Raw genomic sequence first — 12,468 nt, forward strand, 5'->3', positions numbered from 1 at the left:
TGGCTAACCCACCTAAGGTTAATAGAATTGTTATACCATGAACCATTGTCCACCTTTTGAAATGTCAATCCTAGCCGATTAACTCAAAATTGATGGGCTACCCGATAGGACAAAAATATTTTAAGATTAAGGCAAAAAAAATTTAAAAAAAATAAAACAAAAGAAGCCTAATAAGCTCAAACGAGTAAAAATGAGACCAAATGAGTACTAAACATTCGTCGAAGAATCATGAAAGTTTTTTAATTTCCTTCTAAGAAATTAAAATCACATGGTACTTGTTGTTTATCTTTGAACCGATCTGATTTTTGTTCATTCTCTTTTCCAAGATCCTATTCCAATTTAATTCAATTCAAAGATGCCCCCTGCCTGGCCGGGTAGAGAGAGATATTGAGACATGATTGCTTTCCACACTTTAACCCTTTAAAGACAAGGTTATGGGACCATACCATACACAACACTTGATGATAATGATGATCCAGGCCACCTTATCCAATTTACTTAATTCCACAATGGCTTTAACAGATCATTAAACCATCTTACAAGCAAGGTATTTGATTCACTCCATCATTTTTTCCCTTTTTCCCTCACTCCTTCATCACTATATATATCTTGCATGCATGCCTGCTTCAAACTCACCAAACCATCCATCCCATTTTGTCCGAGGAAACCACCTTTTCATAATCAAAAGAAAAAAAAAAAAAAAAGACAAGAAGAATTCCGAAATGGAAAGGATAGCAGCCAGCCATGCAGTTGTTCCGGCGGCGCAGCTCAGGGTTCAGCCCTTGGCTAGGCGGCCGCCGCCGCTGTTCTCTCTCTCTGATGACCACGCCATGGTTAAGAAAATCCAGGACACCCATAGCCCCGACGGCCGCGACGTTGACGCCAGCATCATTCTCCAGATCATTGAGGAGATCTTTCAACATGCTTACCCTGGCGTTGAGGACGTTCTACAGGTATATAGTTTCCCCTGTTTACGAGTCTCTATTTTTACCAGCACCCTCTTTGGTACTGATTACTTTTTTTGTGTGGTTTGTTGACTATACATAAGAAGGGATTTATCCAGCCAGTAGTGTAGACTCTTAGTGATGCTGTTGGTCTCTCTCGTCACCAAAAAAAAAAAAAATATTACAACTTTGTTAAGGTGTAACCATATATGTGATTTTTCAGGGCACTCAGGGGGCTACTATTCCAGGGGCTCAGCCAGTAGCTAGCCTTCAGAAGTTAGAAGAGAAAGCTTCACTTGCTGTTGATGGGGTTCTTGAAGGATTGGCATATATCACCCACAAAGTCTCCTGCGAGGTCACCACAATCTTATCTTCTTTTTTTTTTTTTTTATTGTCAAACCCCGAGGTGTTCTGATTGTAGGCACCTTTAAGCTCATACCATATATACTCAAACTAATCTCGTTTTCACACCAAGCTGCCCAATTAAGGAGTAAAGTGGTGAGCAGATTGGTTTTTCCATACGAGAGGGAGTTCAAACTCCGAACCTCTCTTAAGGGACGAGAGTGCACAGCCACTCATGCCAACCAAACTGGTTTCTCTCTTCTATATATCTTTAATTCATATGAGAGGGCAACCAACCAAGTTGGTTAAACTGTTGACCCCGTAACTATAAGGTTATAAATTTGACTCCCAATGGCAATAACCTATTAACCTTTCTGGTTTGAGTTTGTCCAGTAAAGTAAATTGGTTTACCCTTTTCTGAGCATTGGTCAGCTATGAGTAACCTAAAAAGTCTGGTTTATCTGAGTGTGATTTTTTGACAGCTAGGGTCACTATCTAGTGTACACTCTCGGACAGTGGATAATTGATATGAGATATAGATGTGATATGTGTAATTTTGAATTGAATTGCAGTTGACATGCAAATGCTCAGGTGGAGGTGACAGCAACGCAACAACAATGGCAATCCTGAACATGCTGTCCAACTACCAATGGGACGCAAAGGTGGTGCTATCCCTGGCTGCGTTCGCGGTCACCTACGGCGAATTCTGGCTGGTGGCGCAGCTCTTCGCCTCCCATCCCCTGGCCAAGTCCGTCGCCATCCTCAAACAGTTGCCGGACATCGTGGAACACTCGGCCGCCCTCAAATCCCGCTTCGACGCCATCAACAATCTCATCATGGCCGTCATGGACGTCACCAGGCGCATCATGGAGTTCAAGAAGCTACCGGCGCAGTACATCTCCGAAGACCAGCCGCCTCTCTCCGTCGCCAAAACCCACATCCCCACCGCCGTCTATTGGACCATCAAGAGCATCGTCGCTTGCTCTGCTCAGCTCACTAGCCTTCTTGGCATGAACTATGAGTAAGCACAATTTTAATCTTTTACTTACATCATCACAATATTGCCACAGTGAACAAAACTCTTTGTTTCTTAGTTGTCCATTAGTTTTATGATTTATCCGGGCCCTCCAACTAGAGTGGGTGATTCCACCTTTTTGTCACAAGATCACCACAATATTTTATTTTAAGAAAAACAACACTTTTAGCTATTGATTTGTTTCACTTTTGAAAATTTAATCTCTATTAATTGATTTAAACATATAGAGTCTTAATTATTCATTATGTTACATTTTTAGTTCTTGGTGTTATATAATTATCAAACTCCGTTAACTAACTTATTTTTCTTTTTATAAATAAAGTTATTTTTATCATTTCCTTTAATTTATGTAGAGTTTGATACTGATAAATTCAATATTTGGAAATATAATGTGTACGACACAGAATCATTTTGGCTACAACCGTGGAGACATGGGAAATCACAAGTACGACCCACAAGCTGGTGAACATAAGTGAACACCTCAGGGGAGAATTGGAGCGTTGCTATCTGCATATTGGTAAGGAAATTAAAGAAAATTTATATATATATATATATATATATATATATATATATATATATATGAGAACACTTGTTTAGGTGAGAACATGAAAATAAATGGTGTGTATTCATATAATATTTTTTAATGGTCAAGATTAAATTAACTGTGTGCGAACGCAAATTAAATATATGTAAACGCTTTAGTGGTCTAGATTAGATTAGAATAAGCGTTTGCACACATTTAATTCGCGTTCGCACTCACTTAATCTAGATGGATGCACACGATTTGTTATCACGTTTTTACCTAAGTAAGTGTTCTCATTGGACCCTACTATCTATATATATATATATATATATATATATATATATATATATGAAGGAATAATACATAATCGAATCTAATTTTTCTTTTGACTACTCGCTTTTTGTATTTATGTATAATGATCATGTTGAATAATAATGCAATGATGATGAAATTGCAGAGGAGAAAATGCACATCGAGTATTACAAAATGCTTGTACACCTTTTTGAGATGACCCATTTCGACAACATGAAGATTCTCAAAGCCCTTATCTACATCAAAGATGACATACTCCCTCTTGAAGTTGGAAACATCCAGACTAGGGTAATCTTTGCTTGCTTTCACAAACTCAAACTCTTTTTTTTTTTTTTTTTTTTCATAAAACCAATATGTACAGTGACTTTAGAATAGGGTCTAGTGGATTTAATTTAAAATTAGTTCAGCAAAACTTAGACAAAATAAACATAAATAGTTAGACTTGAAAGGAAACTAAACCTAGTCTACCATAAAAAAGGATCTTGTCCAAATCCCAACCACAAAATAGCTAACAACATAAGCATGCATCAGGCCACACCGCCGCCTATGAAATAAACCAAGAACGTCCCAAATTTATCAAAAGTTCGGCACATAATGGCAGCTCTCGGAGTATGTCAAAATGACAGAATTGAAGCTATCCAAAGGCCAAGCAAGCTAAAAGGAGGCACACAGACCCAATTGTTGTCGATCTTGGCTTGCTAATATAGTACTCTAACACAATGATGATGAGGTTGATTGTAGGCGAGCATTGAAGTGCTTAGGAGGAAGACAGTGTTGCTTCTGCTGTCTGATCTGGACGTCTCCCACGAGGAGCTGCTGGTGCTCTCCCACATTTACATGGAATCAAGGACGAGGCCGGAGCTGCAATACGAGATCGTGTGGCTGCCCATCATCGAGAGGGCGACGGTGGAGTGGAACGAAGAGAGGGAGGAGAAGTTCAAGGAGCTGCAAGGGATGATGCCATGGTACACGCTGCACCATCCTTCATTGCTGGAGCCGGCAGTCATCAAGTTCGTCAAGGAAAGGTGGCACTTCACCAAGAAGATGATGCTTGTGGCTTTGGATCCACAACAAGGTAAAGTTGCCTGCCAAAATGCACTCCATATGGCCTGGATCTGGGGGAATATGGCTTACCCTTTCACCCTTGCCAAAGAGGAATCCTTGTGGAGCATCGAGTCTTGGAGGGTTGAGCTCATTGTTGATAGCATTGATCCAAATGTTCTTGAATGGGTAAGTAGTCCTTCCCCATTTACTATACTTTGGGTAGTAGTGTAGTACCATATATAAGATTGAGTTACCAATTCGCACCTTTAAATTTTTCTTGCTAACAAAAGGTGAGAATTTCTCAAATTTGGGGCCCTCACATTCGTACCTGAGTAAATAATGTTCACTCAGCGGTCCCAATCATTCTACCATGGACCATATGCATCGTCCACTATGCAAGGTGAAGTACTGGCATAAAGTATTTTTTTAATATACTGAATGTACATTATTGATGTACTGAAAGTTTATTATTTGAAAATACATTATTTGAGTACACAAATAATATAATTCACATTAAAAATGTACCTTAAGTCCGTGTGCAAAGTGGACTACTGACATAATGTACATTTTTAATATACTGAATCTACATTATTTGTATACTGAAAGTTCATTATTTAAAGATACATTATTTGTGCTTTTCAGTACATTAAAATTGTACCTTAAATCAATCTGGCCAGCACTTTGTCCCTTAATTAGGTCGGTCCGGTGCAAATGGGGATTAGTCTGAGTATTGTACAAGCTTAAATGTGCCTCCTACCATTAGAGTCTTGCTTAGGACATCTCATAACCTAAAAAGGAAAAATGTACCTTAAATCAGTGATCCACCTTGTACCTTACAAGGTGGACCACAGTTCACACTATAATTTGCCCAGCAATTCACTAGGTGGGAGTATTTGGTGTTTACAAGCAGCCCACCATATTGAGTATAATTCTCACAATGCAATTTAGAAATCAACAGGATTGCCCGTGCATGCAGCACTTTCAAATTTTCCTATAATAAGTAATGAATAGTGTATTGTGTTATGTATGTGTATGTGACAGACTGAGCAAGGGAAACACATATGTCTTTACGGAGGAGAAGACATCGAATGGATCAGGAATTTCACGGCGCTGGCGAAGAGCGTGGCCCAGAGAGCAGGGATCGAGCTCCACATGGTGTACGTGGGGAAGAGCAACACCAAGGAACGAGTGCGGAAGATCAACCAAATGATCCTCAAAGAAGAGCTGAGCTACTGCTGGAACGACCCGACCTCAGTGTGGTACTTCTGGGCGCGGATGGGGAGCATGCTTTACTCCAAGCTGCAGCAGGGGAGGAAGATCAATGAGGACAAGATCATGCAAGAGGTGGTCACCATGCTCAGCTTCGATGGCAGCGACCAAGGCTGGGCTCTCTTCAGCCGAGGCTCTGAGGAGATGGCGAGGGCCAAGAGCAACATCCTCATCGTCACCCTCGACAACTTCCCCGAGTGGGAGCAGGATGCCAGGGACAACGGCTTCGTCCAGGCTCTCATCAAGTACTTCCTCAACTTGCACACCCCGCAGCACTGCAACCGCTTGATCCTCCCTGGCATCGCCGGCGACATCCCTGAGATGATCGTCTGTGCCGAGTGCGGTCGCCAAATGGAGAAGTTCTTCATGTATCGCTGCTGCACCGATTGATACAATACATGCATGCATGGTTGTTAATTTAAGCATGTCTTTACAATATATATGTATCTCATCTAGTTTTAATGTTTATTCGCGTCTGTTGTAGGATGCAATAGGCGTCTGTTTGATGCCTATGAATCAGACGCTTATAGACAAGACTTTAGGTATCTGTTGCATTGATTTCTTGGATGTACCATGTAAGGAAAGTGGGTTTGTAAACTATGTAATGTACGGGTGTGTATGTATGTATGTGCTATCTACAGGGACTCATAGCTAGCTAGCTCTAGCTAGATTATTAGTATTGGAGTCTGCATGTATGTTTTAGAGTATTGTGTGTTGTTATTAGTATTATTGAATGAATCAAGATGGGCTCTTTTTATAATTTACAATAGAGTTATCATTTCTGATTTAATTATTACTATGTTCTTGGATCAATTAAGTTTACATTATATTACAAATAATTATAGCCACACTATTGCCCAAAAGTATGTGACAACCAATGGAATTTAGAAATTTGATCAAAATATGGACTTTCAGCAACCATAATAAGTGTATAAACTTAAGGAAAATGTTAAGTTCCTCTATATCTACCACTCACAATCACTCGCACACCATAAAAATGAGATAATTTGCGTTTGGTGTTTAAATATCAGACCCATAAAGTGAGACGGTGGCAATTTGTAATTAAAAGTTCTCTATTAAATTCTTTTTTATTTATTTTTAAATAAATGGACTATGAGCATTTGTTGTATGATCACAAAAGATGCAGATAGTCCTTAGATAATTTTTTTATTACAGAGTAATTAAATTAGAATCTGCGTCTCGTATTATTAATACCGGACACAGAAAATTAAGGTTTTCTTCAACAAATCCTTAGCCAAAATTCTTCATTCGCCCGTGACCATCATTCAATCAGCACCCACGCAGCAGATCCCGTCGTCTTCGTCGCCTCCTCCACCAAATTCCCTCGCCTCAATCGTCCCCATCGCACCCCGTTGTCGCTGCGGTCACTACTACAAAAATGTATTACAATATCGCCTTTTTAATGTCGGTTATTTACAAAATCGATGTTAAACTTTAAAAATAATTTTATTTAAAAAATACATATTACAGTCGGTTTTTTGTTAAAACTGACTTCCTATGTAAGGAAATTAGAAATTATACGACGTCAGCTCGTAAATGAGCCGACGTCGTATAGTTATACGAATTAGTTTTAAATGTTTTTATTAAAGTTACTGCGTCTGTTCGGAGTAAAACCGACTTTAATAAAAAAATTAAAAAAATATATATTTAATATATACGACGTGTCTACAATATAGCCGGCTTCGTATATATATATTAAATACCCTTATTTACTAACGAAAAACCTAAACTGCTCACAACCCTTCGCCACTGTCGCCCTCGACACCGCACGCCACACACCGTCGTCACAAACCTCATTCTCGTCGCCCCCGCGTAGCCCCCTCGATGAACGCCAGCCGCCACAACAGCCCAGCATCGCGTTACCTCTCCGCAAAAGCTTCGCTGGACGTCACCTCGCCGCCACACTTTATAATAACCATCTGCACCGCCCCACAGAGCCACTACCATCCCCTTCGTTCGAACGCCCAATAGCCACCGCAGCACCTGGCCACGGCCGCACAGCCACCGCCGCACCGGACCACAGCCGCACCGCCACTCAGCTGGCATGCCTACATTGTAAGTTTTTTATATTTTTAATTATTATTTCAATTTTTGAATTATTGGAGTTGAAAATAATTATATTTGGAATTAATTATTAATGTATTTCAAAATTTAGGAATTATATGGTATATATTTTGAATTTTATAAGATATTGGTTATATATGTTTTCAGATTTATACTAGAAGACGATAGGGAACTTGTCTTAGAATGGTTGCTATTCTAAATTCTAATGGGGTCATAGCAGTTTGATTTGGCAGAATCATAAATGCAATAGCTAGTTGGTTTCAAGAAAAAATAGTACTTAACATGGTAATAGACAACAGGTTTCCCCAAATTTTAGAGTGGCTGGGCATGAATGAAATGTTGTATCTCTAACCTTCTTTTGGCGTCTGTCCCACAAACAATATTTTGACATGCAGTAGAAGTTTAGTCCCTATTTATTCTTAGTACATATATCATCATTTTTTTTTTGTTGATTTGATAAGAGGGAATTCTCAATTTTGTCTTCTGAACATCACTCACTAGACTTAAGCATATTATGCTTTGAGAGGTCTAGCAATTTATAGTTTTCTATACACCACTTGTTGGTCCCGATAGAGTGTAGTGAGAGTCTAGAGGGGGGGGGGGGGTGTGAATAGACTCTTTTCGTGTTTTGCCCTAAAGACCACCTTTCGGTGTTTTGGCGCAGCGGAAATATCAAGTTCGATTATTTGCTTTGCACGAGTTTATGTTGTAAGGAAAGCTTTCGGTAATAGTGATGAGGACAATATGATGCAGAAGAGAAAAGCGTAAGTAAAGAGATAGAGAGACAATGGATTTTATAGTGGTTCGGCTAACGTTGCCTACTCCACTCTTCTTCCACAACTTATGGAAGGATTGCACTATCACTCGTTAGTACAATTACACAAAGACTTCCTTGATCACTAAGCCGGACAGCCTTCATAGGTTTTTCAACTTCTCGAGTTTACTCCGCCTCTATCAACTACTTCTTCAGAGTTGAGGTTGGTAGAAAATGATTACTGATTTCTCCAACTTGATGAAGTCTTGACTGTGTGAGATGATTGCTTCGAACAAATGGCAAGACTTCTTTAAGGTGTAAGATGATGATCAATGAACTTTTTCAAATATCTTAGCACCTTAACACTGGTTCACAAAAGCTTTAGAGAGCAAAGAGCGTTTAAGAGCTTTTGCATATATGGATCGAGTGAATGGAACCAGCACCTTCTTAGTTGATGAAGGTGGGTTTATATAGGTGATGAAAATTCATCCGTTGGAGGGAGATGAAATTTTTGAACCTTTTAACCAGTGGATAAGGACCGGGGAGCTTCATGCATTAAATGCTCCATTAATGAGGTTGTACCATGTAGCCGTTGAAGGTATGGAGAGCATTAGGGTTTTGTCCTTTAGCTCCAGGAGATGGTACATCTTCATTTAATGCTCTTTGGTAAACATGTCCTACAAGTTGAGGTCCTTATTTTCCTAGGATGTTGTCAAGTCAGACAGACAAAACATTATTCTCGTTGTTGAAGAGAAAGAGTGCTTGGTGAGAATCGTCTTTAATAAATCTGTCCTTTCGAGGTAGTTAACAACTTCTGATTAATTCTCGTTGCTGTTTATCATGCCTTGTGTCTTCTTTCGTCTTGGTGACCCTATCATCTAGACATAACTCATTTTCGTGTGTTTTTCTAGCTTAACACGAATTACAGGGGAGTTATGGCAACTCTCGTCTAGGACGAAAGTAGCAATTGAAAAAGCTAATAGTTAGGGGTCTACTTTCTTCATTACATTGGTATCATCAAAATCCTAATACAAGGTTCCTAACAATTTCCCCCTTTTGATGATGCCAAAACCTATACTCTTCTTATAAGGCTGATAATGGTTCCATAAATAATTTTTTATTATAAAAGCAGCCATACTTGAGAGTGTACAAGTCTTTTCTAGGATGAAACCGTTAATAAATAAGACAAGGACAAATAACTCAGACAAGTGACACGAGATGTGTGACAATGAGAGTTTCATATAAAGATGGTGAATATTACAAAAACTTTATAATGAAAGCAGAACGAAAGGATATCTTACATTTCCAAGAGTTTTGACTTCTGTTGTTCAGCTTCCTCATGTTCTCGGTCATCCCTTTCCTTTTGTTGTTTGAGCATTCTGGTGAAGTCGATTTCCTCATTAATCCTTTTTCTGAAGACCTTTATCGGATTTGTCTTGACAAGATCTTCATGTTTTCCTTTGATGTTCAGATTTGTGTAGTTGTTGTAGGCTTCACGAATGTTTCTTCCTTCGACTATTCCTGCTTTCCACCACGAGATTAGTTCGAACGAGTTCATTCCTTCTTGATAGCTCTTTCCCGACTCAGTGTGCACTTTGAGGGCTGCATTGTGAATGACACCTTGTGGAGAGGCTTTGGTTACATTTGAAAGGTCTTCAATCAGCTTCTTTATTCTTTCTCTTTCCTTTGATTCATCCTCTCTTCGTTTGACTTCTTTTTCATGTTTCTTCCATAACTCTTTGTTATCTCTTTTGATCCATTCATTTTGGGTGCTTATGTGATCTTGCCTTGTATGATTGTCCTTTGTCTTGAGCCAGATAGGAACGTTGCAACCCTCAAAACGTTTACCACTTCCCTCTTCATAGGGTACAAAATCCACAAAGTTTCCTATGCCACCCATAGTTACTTTGTTGTTCTTCATGAGTCTCTGCCTCAGATTCGTCTGTTCTCTCTTGGAGAGACCTGTGAAGATGTACTTGGCTTCAGATCCAAAAGATTGGCGAGGCTTGAGTGATCTGGATTGATATCTACCATGGTATTTTCGCTGTGAGAAATGGTGACCACGAGACCTGGATGGTGGATGGGACGGATTTGTGTTTCTTCGGCCAGAGTCTCTTGGTGTCCGAGAAGGAGAGTGTCGTGCTTTTGGAGTTTCTCTCGGAGACGGATCTTTCGTGTTATCTCTCGGATGATCATCATCCTTATCCTTGTCGTCATTGTTTCTCTTTTCCCCCTTTTTGGCATCATCGGCACAAGTGGTGGGAGGAACAGTGGAAAGCTTATTCACTGCAACTAATATGTCCTGGGTATATCCACGAATCTAGAGAGCATATTCACCCAGTTGGTAGGAATTATCTTGTGAGGTGTCTATCTTCATGCATGCCAAGTCAACACGTTCTTTGAGACTAAAATGAGAGTGCTTGAGTTCGTGTTGTTGCCGTGCAACTTTGTTAACGGAGGTATGAAGGTCATGAAGCGTCTTTGCAATCCTCCCAAGGAACTTTCGATCAGATTGAGTTGGTTGAGGCGGTTGAGTCTGTTCTGGAGGTGGAGGCCGTGATTGAGATTGGGCAGCCATTAGGAGATCTACCTTCTTGCATAAGTCATCCAATACTTTTGTGTCTTTTTGCCGAAGAACCAAGTATTGCAGATGAATGTTCTCGGCTGTATGAACAGTTTCTCTCATTTGATTCATGATGGTCCGTGGGGACTCTGGAGTTGATTCTTCGTCAATGTTTGTTTGTGATGTGTCCATTTGTTCATCTTGAGGTGGTGCTTCCCTTTTTCCACCACTTGCTGAGCTGGGGAGAATAGGTGAGGCTTCCATTTTTCCCTCAGTTGCTTCTTCACGCTTGATTGGAGTCTCGTCCATGGGTGGAATATGCGGTACAATTGCATGAGACATATCTTCGGGATGTTCATTTGAAATCTGTTGAGCTTGGTGTGTTGCTTCCTTCGTGTCATCACTGTCAGAGGGCAACTTTCTAAGTGGAGATCTTTGAGGAAAGGTATCATAATCAGGACCGATCAATATTGGATCACTGTCATAGGCCAGATCATCTCCTTGGACTCCCGCATTACCCAAATTATCATCATTGTCATTGTCATCATCATCATCATTCTCATCATCTGCATCTTCGACATCATCGTCATCATTATCTTCATCTTCCTCATTCATGTCACTTTCGTCTTCCTCAATTTCTCGTCCCTGCTCCTCTTTCGAGCCACTGATATTGCAGTTTGGATCATTCTGGTGATCTTTCACTAAAGTGGTTTTGACTTTTGATAGCAACAAGGCATATCGAAGTTGCTTTAGTTCTTCTTCAACTGCTGGATCCAACGGTGGCTTGTTAAGTTCAATGCAGAGAGGGGCTTTGTCTTTCCCAAGAGTTCGATTTGTCATCTTGTAGGAGAACACTCGTCGTATTTCTTCAAGACGAAGTGCTTTGGAGACTTCATCTGTACCGATCCATTCCAGGGCAAATTGTTCTTCGTCTTGCATGGCTTCAAATGTTTCAATGAACGTACTTAAGGGGGCTGTGCGCCACTTTTGCCACTGCAAAACTCGTTGATAGTCACTTTCAATGGATTCTCGGAGCACTTGATCTCGTGATGGTGGTGGAACAGTTGCTTTGGGAATTGGAGTTGTTACTTGTGGAATAGCTAGAGTAGCTATTGGTACTATTGGTGTCTCGTCTACCAATGCAGGTTCTTGTGTCAGAATTACCTGCTCTGCACTAGTAGGTCCTTGTGGTAGAGATGGATTTTTTTTTCTATTTTTTTGAGACTTACATCAGATGCCTCCGCAAAGGCTCGTTACGATTGGATGGCTTCTGGAGTCGCTTGGTTCGTCCTGGTGCTGTGGGTTCACCTCGTTTCGTCCAAGGTCCGGGGCATGTGCCCCTGGTTGTTACGCCTGGTGTCACCTAGATCACGGCCCGCCAGGTTCCGGCGCGTCTCGCAGTGCTTTTTCTTTGGACATCATGGGTCCCTGTTCCTCCTTGAGGTGTAGAGGACTTGTTGAGATCCCCGGTCCGTTATACGCAGGGGCGCCGTAGACCCTGTAATCCTGTTCTGGGTTATACACGACAAAGTCCCACACAGGTTTTGGTGCCCTGGAAACAGACTTCCCGTTGGTTCCAAGTACCAAGCGTACCAA

The 12,468-nt window shown here is 40.5% G+C and overlaps 1 protein-coding gene and 1 long non-coding RNA gene across 2 annotated transcripts; one reads left to right on the plus strand and one right to left on the minus strand.

Annotated features, from left to right (window-relative positions):
- The first annotated feature begins 610 nt into the window (after positions 1–610).
- Positions 611–6,234, plus strand: LOC109172924 (protein SIEVE ELEMENT OCCLUSION B-like). Its single transcript, XM_019322177.1, has 7 exons — positions 611–953; positions 1,168–1,299; positions 1,859–2,307; positions 2,727–2,839; positions 3,303–3,445; positions 3,899–4,387; positions 5,243–6,234. Exons 1-7 carry the CDS (start codon positions 618–620, stop codon positions 5,858–5,860), a joined length of 2,280 nt encoding a protein of 759 aa, XP_019177722.1. The 5' UTR covers positions 611–617; the 3' UTR covers positions 5,861–6,234.
- LOC109172926 lies at positions 1,462–10,380 on the minus strand. The gene is made up of 3 exons (XR_002052814.1): positions 10,371–10,380; positions 2,362–2,367; positions 1,462–1,555 (listed from the first exon to the last, which is right to left on the minus strand). It is a non-coding gene; the product is annotated as an uncharacterized LOC109172926 (long non-coding RNA).
- Between the last annotated feature and the right edge of the window lie 2,088 nt (positions 10,381–12,468).

This window comes from Ipomoea nil, unplaced genomic scaffold, assembly GCF_001879475.1.
Source record: "Ipomoea nil cultivar Tokyo-kokei standard unplaced genomic scaffold, Asagao_1.1 scaffold0455, whole genome shotgun sequence".
Taxonomy (NCBI): domain Eukaryota; kingdom Viridiplantae; phylum Streptophyta; class Magnoliopsida; order Solanales; family Convolvulaceae; genus Ipomoea; species Ipomoea nil.

Excerpts from the sequence above, each read along its gene's own strand:
- LOC109172924 (XM_019322177.1), top strand. The coding sequence starts at position 618 with ATGCCTGCTTCAAACTCACCAAACCATCCATCCCATTTTGTCCGAGGA. Across the intron at positions 1,300-1,858 it reads CCCACAAAGTCTCCTGCGAG|TTGACATGCAAATGCTCAGG; the intron begins GTCACCACAATC and ends ATTGAATTGCAG. Across the intron at positions 3,446-3,898 it reads TTGGAAACATCCAGACTAGG|GCGAGCATTGAAGTGCTTAG; the intron begins GTAATCTTTGCT and ends GGTTGATTGTAG.